Raw genomic sequence first — 20,109 nt, 5'->3', positions numbered from 1 at the left:
CAGGCTCTGCACTGTCAGTACTTTGGGATTATCTCTCTCTCTCTCTCTCTCCCCCACTCCACTGCTCGTACTCTCTCTCTCTCTTTCTTTCTCAAAGTAAATAAACTAAGAAAAAAAAGAATATTTCTTTCACATGATAGACCTTTTGCTTTTTGTAGGTAGAAATCAAAGCTGCCACTCTCTCTTCTCACCTTATTACCATTGTCATAAGTCATCTTTAAACACCCCTCTTCTCATCTTGGAAAGGGGGGAATTGCATCTCCCTATTTCATTGTATTTAGTCTCAATTAATCAGTTAATGAATATCTAATATGTGTTTGTCACCTTACACAGAAATCACAAAACAAGGTTGAACAGTGAATAACCCATTTACCCATCACCCTAAGAAATCAGTTACTTTCATTATCTGTGTTCCCTTTATTGTTTTCCCATATGTAGATGCATGTATTACATTCATTCCATTTGTTTAAGAAACATTTATTCAGGGGCGCCTGGGTGGCTCAGTTGGTTAAGCGTCCCACTTCGGCTCAGGTCATGATCTTGCAGTTCATGAGTTTGAGCCCTGCGTCAGGCTCAGAGACTAGAACCTACTTCAGATTCTGTGTCTCCTTCTCTCTCTCTGCCCCTCTGCTGCTCATGCTCTGTCTCTCTCTGTCTCTCAAAAATAAATAAATATTAAAAATAATATATTTATTCAGTGCCTTCTGAAAGTTTAGACATTGTATTACATGCAAGGAACAAAAGAAAATACACATGATTGTGCCCTTGTTTGAACTATGATAAATTCAGTCAAGGGAATGTCTAAGGTGCAGGGTGATGGGAGGAGAACAGCCCTGTCCAGGCAGGTGAAATGACCGTGTGCAGACATTCAAACACAAGTGCAATTCCCCAGTCACCCTAAAAGGTAAATATTTCAGTATACCAATAGTAGTTAATGGTGTCTGTTTTTATTTTGTGATGTCAAATTGGTACAGGAAATACCTCCATAATACATTTAATTCTTACATGAACTTACGGATAAATGAAATCTCCATATGTAGCATTATTTCCTTTAGCTCATTTCAATGGGATTGCTGCGTTAAATCAAATGAAAATGAGATTGCCCATTTACTGTGTATTTCTCTTTTCAGGAACACCACGTATTGCAGCAAAGTTGCATTTCCTCTTGAAGTGGTTCAGAAAGATAGCTGCTTCAATTCCTCCATGAAACTCCCAGTACATAGACTATATATAGAATATGGTGTTCAGAAGATCACTTGTCCAAATGTAGATGGATTTTTTCCTTCCAGTGTCAAACCAACCATCACTTGGTATATGGTAAGCAAGCTCAAGAGCATTTTGCCCTCTCTAAAATGCCAATAACTGTTGAGTTAATGTAGAGAATGCCATTTTGCTCATCAGATTTCTTATTCTTCCTTAATAACTTTGTACAAATCTTTTATCACTTCCTCAGTTTGTGCCATTTTAAAGAAAGTGGTAGAGAATGCTTTGTCTCCATTCACCATCTCCCAAATTATATTCAGTGGATAACTAGAATTACTATATTTCTATTAATTTCGTATGAAATACCATTGGAGAAATGCCACACGCTTCTGCTGGCTGCTGAGTGAGGCCAGCAGCTGCCCGTTCTTCTGGTGTATTTCAACACCTTGATTAATCAACACTGTATTTTATTATTACTTGTGTATGTGTTTATGTTTGCCCTCATTTGTGGACACAATCCTTCTGTGGTCTTTTGCACATCTAAGAGACTTGGAAATTGTTTAATCAAAAATGAAAGTGTTGGAGGTGGCCCCTGGGGTAGTGGCATTGTTGTTTAATGTCTTCAAATATCCACAGAAGCCAAAGCTAAACCCTCCTGGACCACATTTACATGTGTTTGTAAAACATGTGTCTACTTATGGGAAAACCACACACAGAATCAGTGTCTAGGGAAGAGGGCAGATGGAAGTAATGTGGTACCTGGCAGACTTGACAATAGGGAACCCCCCAAAAGCCAGTGGTACTCACTGGAAAGTAAGGTGGGCCAATTTGAGAATAGCAGCTGAAATTAGGAAGAGTTATGCTCTCAAATAGAAGGTGAATCCAAGAGGCCCATATCAAGAAGTTTTGAAGGGACTGAAATAGTCCAAGTGCCTTGTAACTCTGAATAAAATGCCACCTCCACTGAAGACAAGCTGCTGGGAGTGTGATCAAAAGTAAACAGGATCACTGGGGCACCTGGGTGGCTCAGTCAGTTAAGTGTCTCACTCTTGATTTCAGCTCAGGTCATGATCTCATGGTTCATGAGATCGAGCCCCACATGGGGCTCTGCACTGACAGCTTGGGATTCTGTCTCTCCATTTCTCTCTGCCCCTCTCACACGTGCATGAGCTCTCAATAAATAAATAAATAAATAAATAAATAAATAGATAGATAAATAATAAACTTGAAAACAGGATCAGGACAATACAGAGGAAGAAAAGAGAAGGACCAGCTAAAAATGGAAGAGCAGAAGAGGCTCAGGAAATCTCAAGATCCTAGTTTGTAAGAGAGATCTCTGTGAAGTTAGAAAATCTGCCAACCTAAAAGCTCAGGGAAAACAAAACAAAACAAACAAACAAACAACCCCTAACTTTACATAAAAATAAACAACAAAAAAACCAAGGGAAAAATCCCATTCAAAGTTATAAGAAAAAGGAGAATAAGAAGCAGAATAACATTTCTATCAAAAAAGAAAATGCATGCCAGAAGGACATAATATGACTTACTGTTTCAAAAATGAGCCACAGGACATTAAGAAATGATATAAGATGAGAAAGAATAACATAGATAAATAAGAATTAGAAAAGTCCAGAAGTTATATAATTCAGTAAAAATTTAGAAAGAAGAAAATAAGTCATTTCATAAATGAAGCCTGAAACTAAGAGGAACATAATTGTAAATGAATGTGATAGATAATGCCTTAATATGTACAGAAAGTAGAGTGGAGAAAATAACTTTAAATGGAAAATAAATGGTGAATAAAAATAAGGAAGCTAGAATGGATATGCCAGTAACACATAAAGTAGACTTTGTCGGAGATAAAGAGGACTTTTCAAAATAATAAAAGGGTCAGTTCATCAGGAAGCCATAAAAATAGTACGTGTGCTTCACAGCAGCGTGTCCAAATGCATGAAGCAGAAGTTGACAGATTTAAAGGAAGAAATAGGCAATTCATAATCATAGTTTAAAATGTTATCGGGGCACCTGGGTGGCTCAGTTGGTTAAGCATCCAGCTTCACTCAGCTCAGGTCATGATCTCACAGCTGGTGACTTCAAGCCCTGCATCGGGCTTTGTGCTGACAGCTCAGAGCCTGGAGCTTGCTTCGGATTCTGTGTGTGTCTCTCTCTCTGCCCCTAACCCACTAGCATTCTGTCTATGTCTCTCTCAAAAATAAATAAACATTAAAAAAAAATTTTTTTAAGAAATCAAAATAAATAAAAAATAAAAATAAATAAAATGTTAACATCTAACAGTTTAAGTCATTAATGAAATGACCTAGGAGCTAACTTTAAGAGTTTTCCATTGGTTGAAAATGGAAGAATTTGAATTTCAGGAGGGATATTAGTCACAATGGGTTAAATCTTAAGAATTAAATTTAAATCTGTAAGTTCATACTATTTCAAAATAATCGGTCACATTTGGTGGATGATAGAAATCAGTTTGTTATCTTGAAAACTGATAAAGGGAAAATATCAAGTATTTTTTCTGCCTTTTCTATAAGAAATGTGCACCAAGTAATGAAATAGTACAGAGAAGTGTGTTTTTATATAATCATTTTGCAACCCCGAAAGAATTAATAAATCTAAACATTAAGAATCAGTGATTGGTACCATCATAAGAAATCAAACAGCTGGGCATATTCATTCTTATGAAGGAATAAAATATCACTTATAATTGTTCCAAATGGATTAAACCTGAGTCTGATTTGCATCCTGCTGCCATTTTGCAGGATATATAGAGAAGAGGGAAATGTATTGATCTACACAATGAGTTTGCAGTCAGCAAAATCCATACTGGAGAATTTTTTTTTTTCATGAAATTTATTGTCAAATTGGTTTCCATACAACACCCAGTGCTCATCCCAAAAGGTGCCCTCCTCAATTCTATAGGCCTTGAGTTATTCAACAGATAAATGGCAAGAAAAAAGAAAGGCAGGATGTGAAAATGTGTAGATTCAAAGAAACATATAAGACACATTTAAAAATGGTTGAGACTATAGTGTCTGTGGAGGTGATGAAATTATAAATGAAAACAAGAAAACAATTCTACTGTGAAAGTATAGATAATGGCCTCTTTGGGGGATAGTAAAAGATCTGTGATTGACATGGGGCATGCAGAAACTTTTCAGGGGTGAGGAGTACTGTTCTATTCCTGGACCTCAGTGGTGGTTTGAAGGTATTTGCTTTACAATAATACATTAACTCATATATACATTGAAGTATTTTTCTATATCTATTTTATGTTATACTGAGAGGATTAAGAGAAAGGGAGGGAAAGAGGGAAGAAAGAGAATGAGAGAGAGAGAGAAAAAGACTGATTTCAGATATATAAAAAACAATTGCAGTATATGGACCTTCATTAAATCGTGTTTTATTCAAACAAACTCTAAAACAACCTAGGAGAAAATTGGGGAACTCTGAACACAGAATATTGATAATACAATGCGTTATTATTACTTTTTAAATTGTGATAATGTTACTACAGTTATGCTTGCAGAAGGGGTCTTGTCACTTGGAGATACACACAGATATATTTACAAGTGAAATTATAGAATGTCTGTCATTTGCTTCACAATAGTCTTGGGGTGCAGTGAGTAGGTGTAAATGAAGTAAGACATAGCCCGAATTGATACATTTGAGGCTAGGTACAGGTACAGGGTATCATTGTGTATTCTATGATTGTAATGTTCTGTAGTAAAAAACCCAAAAAATGATTAAAAGAATCATGAACAATTTTATATCAATAAGTGTAAAGTATTTTCCAGTTTTTTAAAAATGTATTCTTCTATTTACCTGCAAATGAGTTCTCTCATCTCTAACCCTGTTCACTTTTTCTGTACTTTGAATACTCAATAGTCTGAAAAACTTAATTTTATTTCCTTATATATTCTATAATTTTCCTTCTTTTTTCTTGATACATTCCCGATGCCTGGCATGTCCCCTATTCTTTCATTAGAACATATCAAATTCTACTGTCTTCATATCAATGTTTGTTCCCTGTTCTCTCCAGCTATAGATAATTTTTCCCTGATATAATCCCACAGCTACTTATTTATGCCTGTCTCCATCTCACTTTTCACTTCCTTTATTGTTTTACAGTCATTTATATATACTTTCAACAGCTGTTGAAGATCAATTGTATTCAATGAAATATGTCAGGGGGTTATAATCAATGAGATATATGTCCTGCCCTACATAGTTTCAAAAAGAGACCACAGTTTAATTCAGACAAGTTTATAAATAAGAATTCTTGGGGTCCATGGGCGACCCCAAGCATCTGACTCTTGATATCAGCTCAGGTCATGATCTGATGGTTTATGCAATCGAGCCCTGTGCCAGGCTCTGCACTGAGAGTACAGAGCCTGCTTGGTATTCTTTCTGTTCCTCCGTCTCTGGCCCTCCCCTGCTCACATGCTCTCTTTCTCTCTCTCTCTCTCTCTCTCTTTTTCTCTCAAAATAAAAATAAAAATAAAAGAATTCTTACTCTTATCAAAAAGTAGAATTCTAACTTCCACAAGAGTGACAAAGATCATTAATGTTGGTTTTAAGAAGAGGGAGAAATTTACATGCCTGTGCCCTGTGAGACTATTTCTTGAGAGTAAAGTTATAGCACACCCATCTCTGTATTCTTAATGATTTCCAGATTTTTTGGTTTTCCTGGTTGGATGAATGTTGGTGCTATTAACCAAGGTATGAAACAGCAGGGAAGAAGCAGGTTTGGGGGGCAAGTAATGTATTTAGATAATGTCAGATGGAGTTAGAAGTGTTTGTGAGATACCTATGTGGCAGTGACCTGTAGGCAGTGGCTACGTGTGTATGGGTCTAGAGCTTAGGAGAAAAAGTCAAAGCTAGAGACAGAGAATCTAATTAGATAATTAGATAGAATTATCTATATGATAGTTGAATCCCTTAAGAAAACAAAATAAAATGACAAGAGAAAAGGGCTAATGTGAAAATCTGGAGAGAATATTCATGGGTGAATAAAAGCAGGAAGCCTGGAAAGAAGATCAAGAAAAAAGTCATAGCAGTGAAACCATTGCCATGGCAGACACCCAACAATGTGCAGGTGACTAAAAAGGACAATCAGTAACCAGACATCCTTTCTATTCTATGATTATGAAAAGGTTGCTACTGATGTGTGCTATACTGCTTTTTATTTCTCCATCTTGGAGTAATTGACACCTTTAATCCTAAGAGTTCTGCAATCTTGGGAGCAAAATCAGTTTTCTTAGAAGGGGCATTCTCCTATGCTGACATTGCTTTTCATTTTCTACCATCTACAGTCACTCCCTGCATCCATCTGGGTTTCTTGGCCCTCCTACAGTAACTCTCTCTCAGTTGTTATCAGCTGAGTTCCCTACCCTGACGTTGGAGAAATGGTCTCTTTTAGTAATAACTGTGAGAGTTAAAAGACACATTTATCAGTTCCAGCAAATTTGTTTTCCTGTTGGCAGAAAGGTGAAAACGAATGAATTGAAAGGAGGAAAAGGAGACTAACATTTCTTGCATTTTAGCGGTAAAATACATTGTACTGGGTACTTTATATGTTATATGTAACACTTACCACAATCCTTCAGGGTAGATATCATTAGGAATAAGAAGCTCAGAAAGGTAAACAAGAATAGCTGACATTTACCAAGCACAGGAATTTTTCCAAATGTTTTAATTATTTTCATTCTCTCAACATGAAGTAAGCTCTACTGTTCGCTCCATTATATCGTTATGAAAACCCCCAAGTATATAGTGGTTGAGAGATTTTTCCAAGGTCCCAGAGCTATGAGCTAAGATTCAACCCTATACAATCTATGTCAGGAGCCCATAGTTTTACACTATTTTATATAATTTACTCGAAACAATCCAGCCAATATTGGGAGAATCTGGAATTTCAAGCCACTTCTGTTGGGTTCCAAAGATTATACTCTTCAGAAATGACACAGAGAGAGCACTCCAGTCTTTATTTCTGGAGCGTAAAGGATTTTGAAGGGCAGAGCAGGCTTTGCACATGGATTAGGTTAAGGGAGTCTGTGGGCCATAAGGAAACCTGTGGAAATAGGGCCTCGGGGAAGTGAGAGGGGGCTCAGAAACCTGGGATTAGTGGGACCAGAAGATCCAAAGTTTCCCTTTCAGAATTGCAGGGGACATGGGGCAGGCTTGACTTTTTCTTCTCTGCGTGTCTTCTCTCCTCCTGTCTTTCTGCATGGCAGGGTTTTCTTCAGTCTGGGCCCAGAATTCATAGGTCTCTAATTCAACAACCCTGTGAGTTAAACTGATGTTTAGTAAATGTTTGTTGAACAAGCCAGGTTTTGTTACTAGCCTGGAAAGCAAACCATGGCTTGGAAGTGATTTACTGAATTTCAAATAGCCAGCTTATAAAAGAACTTCTGGAACAAAACATGTGTATAAATTGGAGGCTGCCTGTTTGTTCTCATAGGGACTTCCAAATACATAGGAATAAAGACACAGGTAAGTGTGATCCTGTTGTTGTTGTTACTATTATTATTTATTCAGAGACCTAAGCTTTAAAATATGGCGAGCCATCCTAACTTTTATACTACTGGATCATTCCTCGTTCTCATCGGTATAACTGGGCATGTGAACATTTTTTGCCAGAGACACTTGTAGAAACCAAGGCAAATTTTCCCTTCTTACTGAGGATCAGAGGAACCACTTTAGTAGGTGTTTTGGATATTACATTTATGGCAGCTGCTGAAATGTTCTCAAGTGCTATTTAGCAGAATAGATATCATTCCGGATATCACTTTGCAAATAGCTGGTTTTCCTTGTACTCAGTGTGATCATTAAAATTGGGATATTACCTCCACCTCTAATTTTCAGTGTGAGATTAATCAGAATTGGCCATATATTGTTTATAAATCTCTTGGAAAATTGAAAAACTTTTGCCTCTTTTGACAAAATGCCATCAGGAAAGCACATTTCTGAAAGCGTGCCAGGCTTGGCCTTCTTGTTGGCACGGCACGTATTGTTAAGTTAGTCCAAGGACTATGTAATAGACTTTATTTTAAGGTGCTTGTTTCAATTTGATCTGACATCTTAGTTTGGTTCGTTCTTTATCTCTTTCCTTTCTTTATGGTCCCTATATAATGATTTTTAACCTTTGGTATAAAGGAAGTGTGTATCATATTTTCTTTCCAAGCAATACACATTTAATTCTATATATGCCTATATATATACACAGCATTTTACACATAGTTTGAGGGCTTCTGGGGAGTTAAGTTACATCCTTTAAACTTAAACCCAGTTCAAATATCTGTGAAGCCCTGAAGCTGACTTTAGCTGAATGAATCACCCACTCTGTATTTTGACAGCACTTAAATTATACCTCACCTTTGTTACTGTAATGACTGCACTTTTCTCTCCTGTCCTGGGTAGTGACCTCTCTCTTTCTATCCCTTGAATCACAAGCACACAGCACAAAACAGAACCTCTTTACTCTGTATTTAGGAATTGATTAAATACCTGAATGAATTAGACTGGACTGGAAAATCCCATGGGAATAAGGGCCATTTCTGTTTTTACCATCTACTGTGTGTGTGCCCATCTCCTAACATAGTACCTGTCACGTGGGAAGGGTTTTATAAATATCTGTTGCATAAACAATGGATGACATAGTTCTGTTCCCTGGAAGTTCTACACTCCAGTGTAGAACTCTTATAAAATTTTGTGAACAAGTATGATGCATTTCAGACCAACTTAATCCTGGATGCAAAAATGTCAGTAGATATTCCTAACCCATTATTTCTGTTAAACTCTTTGTATTCTCGCTTCAGTTTCCCCATCTGTCCTACAGCTCACCCATCCCATGTCTCATATTTCTTGTATTCATCTTCTTGTTCTCATTTGCATACCGCTTGAACTTGAGACTCCACATCTTGAGCTTGCTTCTCTCATTCATATTTTTGACCACACAACACAAATGTATTGTGTAAATGTATTGCACGTTTCCCGTGTGCCAAGCATTGGGCAAGTTGCTGCCCATGTGGATACAGTACTCATCTACCCCCTCTACCTGCCCCTAAGAGTACCTCTTGTAGAGGAAGAAATACACATGAAAAGAGCACTACAATAACGTTGGTGAAGGACTCACACAGAAGGCAAAATGCTGTAAGAGCGGAGGGGGTTCGTTCACACTTTTCCTTGTCCCTGGAGTGGCATCTCCCACGTCTCCCCTCCTCCTACAGAGGTGGTAATATTCTACTTAACCATTTAAGAAGCCAGTCCACATTTTCCTTCTCCATGAAGTTTTTCTAAATGTTTTCTGTTTAATCTTCCCCCCCTACTCCCCTACCCCAATATGCTTTCCACAGTATTTGTTGCGATTCTCCATTAGACTGCGTACCTAGAGGTTAGGAACTGTATCTTCACCATTCTTGTGCTCTCATACAGTTCTTTAAAAGTTGTAGGTTGGTTAAATGTACATATTTGTTCCCTTTTACTCACAACATCCCCTAACTCACACCCCACACTTCAGCACATGATTTATTTCCTCTCGAAGATCTCAGAGTCATTTCTTGTGTTGTTCTTTACCTATACATTGTGGTAGGTTGTCATGGCCACCACTATGTGTTGGAAAAGAATTTCTCCTGTCCAACTTCTCTTTTTTTAATTCAAAATGAGGAACTGACTGGTCAACTAAGTGGATGACTTGTTTTCTAGTCAGGTAAGTGTTTGCTTCACAGTGGAAATCAATTTACCATTAACTGTTTATTGTATTTGGAAACATTTTTTCCCCCTTTGGACACCTTTAGATTCTTGTTCAAATCTTTTTTTTTTTTCCTGGATTCCAAATAAATGATTTTGAAATATGTAGGATTTATTTTTAGGAATAGTTTATTAGGTTTGAAAGTATCCTATGTGTATCAGGTGCATGTACCAAAGGGTCCAGAGATGCAATTGCATATAGGAAATAGAGTTCATCACACACTACAGGCTAAAGTTAATGGTTATTTATAGTTAAACAATGCCTCACAGGTCCCCCTACCATGCACATGCACATTTAGAATGTAAAATGTTTCTTTCATTTCCTTTGTTAACATGCTATAGGTCTTATAACTTAAAAATGGCTTTTTATTTCTTTTGGTTAAATCTAGCTAATTTAAAATATTTGAATGGTAAGCCTTTTCTGAATAGTAGATTAGACCCCAAACTTTCCCATTGATTTTTATGGAATATTCCTTAATTCAAAATGCTTTCCTAGACAAAGAAGCTCTAAGAAAAACCTGTCCCTGGTCGACATTTTTATCCTTTACGGAAAGAAGGGAAGAACTCACAAGAAAGCATACTTAGACCATTGACACACAGGCCCATTGAATACCTTTAAGTGTATCCATCCCAAATTTCAAGTTCATGTTCATGGGTTTGAATAAGAAGAAGAAAAAGAGAGAGTTAGCAAGAGATCAACATATACCTGTTTTGTGCCATTTTCCTTGCTATATAGATGTGTATGATTCTATTTCTCTGTTCATGATGAGTCCGTAAGAGCTGATCCTTTGTTTTATTCAATGTCGTATTCTCAGAACCTCACACAGTGGCTGGTATGTGGTTTATGATTAATGCTCAAGGATGAATGAATTAATGAGTGAATGAATGAAAAGACTTTGAGCCAGAAGTGTTTCTTCATATTTTTAGTACATACTATGAATCCTAAAACAATGTGTTTTTGAATAGTTTTTACATAAATGATACTTAGCCAGTCAAAAAAGAAAGGTTTCTTTTAGTACATTCTTAAGAAGTACTATTGACCAGTTCAGTACTAGTTGTCAACTTCCTTTTTTAAAATTGTTTTTAATGTTTATTTAGTTTTTGAGAGAGAGAAAGAGAGAGAGGGAGAACTTGAGTAGGGAAGGGGTAGAGACAGAAGGAGACATGGAATCTGAATCAGGCTTCAGGCTCTGAGCTGTCAGCACAGAGCCTGACACAGGGCCCGAACTCATGAATCATGAGATCATGACCTCATGAAGTCAGAAGCTTAACCCACGGAGCCACCCAGGTGCCCCATAGTTGTTCAACTTCTTATCCTGAACAGTGTAATTGTACAGTTTCTCACTATCTATGGGAATCAACCTTATTGAAATGATAGAGCCATGGCATGCTATTAACACTGGGACTGGCCCAGGTGCAGCATATGTGCATAACCAGGGTAGGGAGACAGGGTCAGTTGGGGTTCAAAGAAAAGGCCTCAAAGCAGGTGGATCTAGATTTAAATTTTAGCTCTGACACTACCTAGCTCTGTGGCATTGGCAATCACTTAACCTTTCTAGGCCTTTCTTTATATCCTCATCTAGAAAATGGGCATAAGAACATTCCAAACTTGCTAAGTTTGGAATAAGGATTAAGTGAGATAACAGAGTGCATGTCACTACATGTGTCAATATAATTTTTCCAGCCTCAACTAACTCCCAAGGAGAGGTGTTCATTCTTAGTTAAGAAGCTAGTCAAAAACCTTTGTTCTTATATCTGAAAAACTGAGTTTTGGCTTTGCTGTGTATTATCTGGAATACCTCCTTATCTGTCTCATTTTTTTTCCACCTGTAAAACTAGAGCATATTTAGTGTGATCTGTCTACTTCATGTGGATTTAAGAACAGCTAACCTAACAAATGAGAGAAGAAAATAGCTTTGAGCTGTTTAAATGAAAGGTGCCACAAAAATCAAATAGAATTCTATAGATAGTCTAAACTCAATTTAAACCAAATCTGACATAAATTCATTATAAGAGTACAGGTCTCTGTGGCCTTATTCTTTGTGATAACCTAAGAACATTGAAATATTTTGCTGATGTGACAAGTGTCTAGAAACACTGTTTATCAAAACAAGATAAATTGCATTCAGAAAATAAGCGTATAACAGCTTCCTCTTGATGATCATTTCCATGAATCAAAAGTTTAGTGATATTCTTAAAAGACATAGTTCCTGTGACAAAGAATTGCAAAATATGCCATTTAGTGTAACTATCATATTTCAAAACACATGCTCCAGGAATTGACGTAAGAAAACCGTAAAGTTTCAAGAATCAAAGTTAAATATGTGAATATAGTAAATCTAAGCTATAAGCCAATAATAGCTTCCCAGAATTTTCAAGAGCTAAAAAACCTTAGGTATAACCCAGTCCATTTTGTTACAGATTATTGATTTTTTTATTTTTTCATTTTATTTTTAAAAAATCAAATATAAATTTTATTTTTGCATAAAAGTTAATTTGAATAAGCTGCGTGGTTTTTTGTTTTTTGTTTTTTTTTTTTTTTGGTTTATGTGAACAGCTGAAAATGTGTATGGTACATTCAATTTTTTTAAATATGAAATTTATTGACAAATTGGTTTCCATACAACACCCAGTGCTCATTCCAACAGGTACCCTCCTCAATACCCATCACCTACCCTCCTCTACCTCCCACCCCCGCATCAACCCTCAGATTGTTCTCCATTTTCAAGAGTCTCTTATGGTTTGGCTCCCTCCCTCACTAACTTCTTTTTTTTTTTTTTTTTCCCTTCCCCTCCCCCATGGTCTTCTGTTAAGTTTCTCAGGATCCACATAAGACTGAAAACATACGGTATCTGTCTCTCTCTGTATGACTTATTTCACTTAGCATAACACTCTCCAGTTCCATCCACGTTGCTACAAAAGGCCATATTTCATTCTTTCTCATTGCCACGTAGTATTCCATTGTATATATAAACCACAATTTCTTTATCCATTCATCAGTTGATGGATATTTAGGCTCTTTCCATAATTTGGCTATTGTTGAAAGTGCTGCTTTTTTTTTTTTTTTTTTAAAGAAAACAAAGTTTTTCTAAAAGTAACTGTTTAACACATAATTTTGTCACAGATGCTGTATTTTTTCTTTAGTTTTTTTTTAATGTTTACTTTTGAGAGAGAGAGACAGAGAGAGACAGAGACACAGAATCCCAAGCAGGCTCCAGGGTCTGAGCTGTCAGGACAAAGGCTGATGTGGGGCTCAAACTCATGAGCCATGAGATCATGACCTGAGCTGAAGTCCAACGCTTAACCGACTGAGCCACCCAGGCACTGCTATATTTTTTTATTAATAAAATAAAATAAAATAAAATAAAATAAAATAAAATAAAATAAAACAATGTAAGCCAATTAGTGGGAATCAGAGAGCCAAAACAGGAGTCCAGTTATGTTTCATGAGCTATTACACTCTCAAAATTTTAAAAATCAACAGAAGTATATGAAAATACAAGTTAGAATAGAAACAAACTTCACTCTTGGTCAGACTCATAAAATATCTTTTAGTTTTAGATTCTGAAGTCTGTAATATTGGATTGTAAAATAAATAAGGAAAACACAAAAAGGTTTGGAAGCAACTGATAGAGTGATTCAACAGGGTGATCAAGAATGCCAAAACCTCAGGGTCGCCTGGGTGGCTCAGTTGGTTAAGCATCTGACGCTTGATTTCCGTTCAGGTCAATATCTCACCATCATCGGGTCGAGCCCCACATCAGGCTCTTCTCTGAGCATGGAGTCTGCTTGGGATTCTCTCTCCTTCTCACTCTCTCTCTTTCAAAAATAAATACTAAAAAAAAAAAAGGAAAAGACTGCCAGAACCAGACACCTAAACTAAGCCTGAATTAGCAGAGTGGCTGGACTCCCAAATTAATATAATCAGTGAATAAATGGAGATAGGAAAACTAAGTGTTTCTTAAATGGCAGCAGATGAATTTTCTTAAGTTGCCCTAGTTGTTTTCACAACATTAACCTTATTTAACTACTAATGTGGGATTTCCAAAATTCAAATACTGGATCCTGAGACAGGAAGCCCATGCTTTTGAATTCATATCTCAGTTTAGAATTCCTATTTTCATTTTGCATAAAATATAATGAAACATCACATTCATTCTTTACAGAAATATCATTAAGTACTGGACCAAAATAGTTTGTAAAAGGTGCAGCCATGATAGATATTTGTATGTTCCGTGTAAAATTAGATGTGTGTATATATATGTGCATTTGTATATTTTCCATGTATGTATCTCAACACTGAATGTCTTGTTTTCCTTCTTCTAGGGCTGCCATAAAATACAGAACTTTAATAATGTAGTACCTGAAGGCATGAGCTTGAGCTTTCTCATAGCCTTGGTTTCAAACAATGGAGATTACACTTGCGTTGTTACATATCCAGAAAACGGGCGTACCTTCCATCTCACTAGGACTCTGACTGTGAAGGTGGTAGGTAAGCATGGTTTTGTACTAAGTGCACACAGCAAAATGCAGTAATTTTGTTTTGGCTCTTGATAGTTTATTACAAACAGGTATGTAAATTCTATGGGAAAAGAGATTGATCTTTTTTGTTCACTGTGCTGGAGCCACAACACATTCCACATTCAGAGTAGGCACTCAATACCTATCAGTGTACCGCATGAATCATTGGTCTATATGAATGAATGAGGAGTGGAAACAGTGCCGGGTGAATCTGTGTTCAACTTGTACCCTTGCCATTTATTAGCAAAATGCCTTTGCTCAGGGTCTCAGTCTCCTTGTCTGTCCTCTGGGACTAAGAGAACCTCACATTCAGTATAGTTGGGAATATCAGAAATAATATATATATTATGTTAATCCAGTTCCAGGCAAAGAGTGGAAACTCAATGAATAGTAGTTAATATTATTGTCAAAAAAGTGTTGTATTTGAATTAAATGAGCTCTGTCTTTCTATGTACTGGAACTGTTGTAGATGGAGCTGCTTGCTGGCAGGGTTCAACCATTGCTTTGCCACGAGAGAATAGGTGGTGGGAAATGAGGAAAGTGGAAAGGACAATATCCAGGCCATAGTCAAAAGACTGTCAAATCCAGAAATCAAGAGGACCAGTGTCAGGATAGGTGGCAATTAGGGGAGAGCCCTGAATACCCTGTGCCCATGGTATTCAAAATCAGAGCATATCAGAGTGAAAACGTTTCACACCCCATCTTTTCATAGATGTCATTGAGACACAACAACACAAAGTAACCTGTTTTGGGGGCTCCTGGGTTAAGTGTCCTACTCTTGCTGTCCACTCAGGTCATGATCTCAAGGTGGTGAGATGAGCACTGTGTTGGGCTCCATGCTGACCACTGAGCATGGAGCCTGGTTAGGATTCTCTCTCACCTTCTCTCTCTCTGCCCCTCCCCCACTCCCTTCCCCCCTCCCCCCTCAAAATAAATAAATAAAAATTAAAAACAAACAAAAAAACCAAAGTAAACTGTTTAGAGATGCTCTGTTAGTGGAAGAAGTGATTCCAAATCCCAGGTTTCTTATTCTTGGTTCAGGGCCTTCTCTACTAGTTTGACATAATTTGGGCATAATTTTTAAGGGCTTTAACATAATAGTACAAATAAAATTCAAACTGAAAAATTTTGTAATCACCTCTCCTCTTCCTCTTCCTACTTTTGGAATAATGCTGAGCTGGGAACTAATTCAGAAGAAAAATCAGACTAAATTTTTAACGTAACATGAATGGGGATACCAGGTGGCTTAGGTCATGATCTCACTGTTTGTGAGTTCAAACCCCATACTGCACTGACAGTGTGGGGCCTGCTTGGGATTCTCTCTCTCCTTCTCTTTCCACCCATCCTGTGCTCGCACTCTCTCATTCTCTCTCAAAATAAGTAAATAAACATTAAAAAAAAAAAAAAGAACTTAATGTGAATGGCCTTAAAAAGCCAAATGAATAATCTAACCTTAAATTCATCTTGGAAATTATTTCTGATATATATTCTTAAATTCAGGATTAGGAAAGTTGAGAATAGGCATGCTTGGTCACCTTTATAAATACAGAAGTTGACAGATGCTGATGTGAGGTGTGGTTCTTATCTAACCTTCAAGCAAAATACAAGTTTGTTTTTTAAAGCTGTGAAGTATTGAGTACTTATTATATACCAATAGGATGCTTTAATATGCATTACTTAATTTAATATGCATGATTTAATTTAATTCTTATAATGAACCTGTGCAGTGAGTTTAATTATCCTCCTTTTAGAGGTGAGGAAAATTAGCTTTTGAAAGATTAAGTAACAACCCAGAGTCATATGGTTAGTACATGACCAACTAAGGATAAGAACCCTGGTTGTTAAATCTTTGAAGTCTTTACTCTTAAACACGACACTGTAAAACCCCGTGGGGGTATTTTTCTTTCAATTTAGAAATATAGAATGTTATAAAGAGCAGCAATCCTAGGAATTAACAGACATCAGACATCAGGTAGACTTGTGTGCTGGCTTCATAAATGTGATTTTGAATTTTCCATTTACATATTTGTTTACTTAATATTTACTTATTTAGCCAAGTCCCATACTAGACACTCAAGCATGTTCTGGAGAAATATGTAGAAAAGAAACAATTGAGTAAGACATGAAAGCAATTTATCTTATACTATTAGAAGTATATTTCATGTAAGCTTTGGAAAGCAAAAATACTGGTTAAATCTTCTGTCCTGAAACATGGAAGCTACTTAGTATTTTATGTACGTCTCTTTGTTTGTTTTAAATGAATGAAGTGTTGTAATTTACTGTATATTGAGCTATTGGCCCTGTCAAGAAGAATTGCCAAACAATGCCAGGAAGTTGGACAAAAGTTTACAAAAGAGCAAATCTTGGAAATGGGTTATGAGAGATAAGGGCTACATGATTTAACATCATCTCCCTTTTGTCTCTTCCTCTCGAACATAGGCTCTCCAAAAGACGCATTGCCTCCTCAGATCTACTCACCCAATGATCTTGTAGTCTACGAGAAAGAACCAGGTAATTATAGCTGTGCCTCTTAATTTCAGTTAGATTCTCTTAATTACAAGGAATAAAATGTCACTTAAGTTAAAGTATGAGAATAGAGGGCTATTGTAGGGAAACAACATGAAGTGAAACTTGAAATGGTGTCAGAAACGAAGGCAGCTCTGGGGATTAGCTCCTTCGTCCATCTCTTGGGTGTCTCTGAGATTCTCGGCTTCTCTCTCCGCAGCTGCTCCCTTCTTCCTCTGCAGTGGCTCCCCTCTCCTGATGAGTGATTTCTGTGTGATGCACACATTAGCTTGCACAGGCCTTGTGTTTTCCAAGACTGCAACATGAGCACAAGACTTCCTTTAAGCTTTTGCTCCACTGCAGAGGGGCGAGGGCAGGAGCTCAAAGGAAGACTATGAATTTAATGGATAACAACTGGTAGACCTCATACAGCTTGATCAGAACACTATTGGGTGCTTCCTGTGGCTGTCTGGGGCTCCTTTTAGTTTTCATAATTTTCCATTCTGGACAAAAATCTTCTGTGACCAACCGAATAAGGCATAATTTGTTATTCTTCTGGCTCAAAGCCTCCCACAGTTAAACTGAAAACCATAGAAAATTTTAAGAGTTTCTATATTGTATCCTTTATAATAAATTCCCTCCAAACCCAATGAAAGGTATAAAAGAACATATTTTTAAAATCTACTAAAGATAGCAGAGGTTGTGATCAAATGTAGGTAGAAAACAATGATGCCCTCCTAAAATTAAGATAAAGTTTCAAATAGTGAGCTGCCTGTAAAACAAACAAACAAACAAACAAAGAACACACTAAGAGGTCCGCCAACCCCAAATGGACCACATTTCCCAAAATTCTCAGTGGCTTTGTATAGTAATATGTACATTCTTCCTGCTCTCAGGTGAACCCTTACGAATGATCTAGTGTGTTTCATCTACCTCTACCTACCGTATGATTGCAAAATCTATGTTCATGTTTCCTTCCTGTATATTAATATAGAAACTGAAGGGGAAGGCGTAAGAACCATGCATCTTAGAGGAAGGGATGGAGTAGGACCACTCAGTGAGACATACCTGAGTTCAAATTTGGATGACAATATAATTTGTCATCTCAACCTGCACACTTTCTGAGAGTGCAAGCAGCTGATATCAATAACTAACTAGGAAAGCAGGCATAGAACAGAGCTGTCCTGGGTAAGCTGGAATGGAAGTCATTCTGGGTCAAATTCTGGTCTGCCACTTATTAACAATTTCATCTAGGAATGGCATTTAACATCTTTAAGCATTAGTTTGCACATCTATAAAAGGTGGATTTTAATAATACCCCATAGTATCTTATTAAAATTAAATGAGACGACTAATAAATATAAATATTTATCACAGCAAATTATATAAAGGTCTTAGTAAGTATGCTGCTGCTCTTTGTCTCATTATTATCATTTTTCTGCCTACGGATCCCCCTGACCTCATGTTCCATCTTGGAAAGATAGCAGAGAATGTTATTCATAAATACTAATATTTATAAATATATAAATATTCACTATATATATTAACTACATATGATATTCACTATATATAAATATATATGTAAATGATATTTAAACTTATTGACTGCACCCTTATAGCCGGATCTGACCTGCCTCTCAGCATTGGCATTACCCTGTATTTTCTGGGCCAAGCTCCAACAATCTGGAGAACCTCTCCTCAGTCACTGTTTTTGAGGGAAATAAAGGATAAGAGTAGTCCATGGAAGTTTAGGGCTCCAAGTATGTTGACAGAGCCTCTTTGAACAAATACTGTCTTGGTAGAATGTACATGGATTGTATACAAAATGGTCATTCTGGAAATTTGGTATAAAGCTGCTCCACCTTTTTTCTTGGTTTATTTTGTAATGAAGTATGGTACATTACTGTGACAGGCCACTTGAAAACTACTTAGAAGTAGAGTTTTAAGTACACTTTTATAGCTTCTGATTAATCACAGAGTGGAACCATTATAGCCATGTGAAGGGTACACCCTGATGGGTTAACTTGTTATTTTAGGTGAGGAGCTACTCATCCCTTGTACAGTCTACTTTACTTTCCTGAAGGATGCCCGCAATGAGGTTTGGTGGACCATTGATGGAAAAAAGCCGGACGACACCAATATTGATGTAACTGTCAATGAAAGGTATTGTTGGCTCAGACAAGGGGTGACCAACACTTGTCCTCAGTCTAATGCCCTTGGGTATATACTAATCATTGAAAGTAACAACCCTGACTTTTGCCCATCATTACCAAAAATCAGCAAGATTTTCAAGTCTTTAGTGGCTGCATTCCAAAGCAGAATTCCTGGATTTGCAATTCAAGACCCAGATACCTTCTGATAATCACACATTCATGATTCTCCCTTCAGAATAGATGGGATGTGTAGCCCACATGCATGAAAAACTACAATATAGGGCCCTGGATATGTGTAAGCTGGTCAGTGTGGCCCTGTTCTTTTCTTTCTCAAGTCTGGAGTCTAGGCCTCTGTATTTGTGCCTCAGCTAAATTGTGTGTTTCTTGTCTTGCAATAAGCATACATTTCCTTTCTTCTTCCTCCTCATTCTTATCTCACATAGCATGCATATCACCTTTATAATTGATAATCATTTTTTAAAATACTGACTAAATACATTCTTTAAATTTTATTTTTAACAAGCTGAGTCATTTTATTTATCTTTTTTTTTTGTTTGTTTTAATGTTTGTGTTTTAGAGAGAGAGCATGAGTGGGGGAGGGACAAAGAGAGAGGGAGACTGAGGATCCAAAGCAGGCTCTAAGCTGATAGCAGAGAGCCTGATGTGGAGCTCAAACTCATCATGATGAGCCAAAGTCAGACTAAGCCACCCAGGCACCCTCATTTTAATTCTAGATAAATATAATTTTTTTTTTAAGGACATAGGGTTGGCAGGAAGGAAAATACGGGTCTTTGAAAAAAGATTCTTCTGGAAATGAAGCAGACAATTGCAAGATAACAATTGGTTCAGAACAATAATAAATAAAAATCAGCAGCTGACCAACTACATGACAAAGTAGTTCTAAAACCTCAGGCCTTAACGTGATGTGCAAATAGATCTTTGGCTACTTGAACTTCTAGAAATCAAA

At 36.9% G+C, this 20,109-nt stretch overlaps 1 protein-coding gene across 2 annotated transcripts in view; it reads left to right on the top strand.

Annotated features, from left to right (window-relative positions):
- The window catches only part of LOC122230069 (interleukin 1 receptor accessory protein), a 125,160-nt gene that overhangs the window by 88,300 nt on the left and 16,751 nt on the right, over nt 1–20,109 (top strand). For both annotated transcript variants that reach the window (XM_042955736.1, XM_042955737.1), the window contains 4 exons: nt 1,131–1,317; nt 14,290–14,455; nt 16,924–16,995; nt 19,026–19,152. In XM_042955736.1, the coding sequence (XP_042811670.1) occupies nt 1,131–1,317; nt 14,290–14,455; nt 16,924–16,995; nt 19,026–19,152 (552 nt within the window). The remainder of the gene's footprint in view (nt 1–1,130; nt 1,318–14,289; nt 14,456–16,923; nt 16,996–19,025; nt 19,153–20,109) is intronic.

This window comes from Panthera leo, chromosome C2, assembly GCF_018350215.1.
Source record: "Panthera leo isolate Ple1 chromosome C2, P.leo_Ple1_pat1.1, whole genome shotgun sequence".
Lineage (NCBI taxonomy): Eukaryota > Metazoa > Chordata > Mammalia > Carnivora > Felidae > Panthera > Panthera leo.
This window is presented reverse-complemented; position numbering and strand designations above follow the sequence as displayed.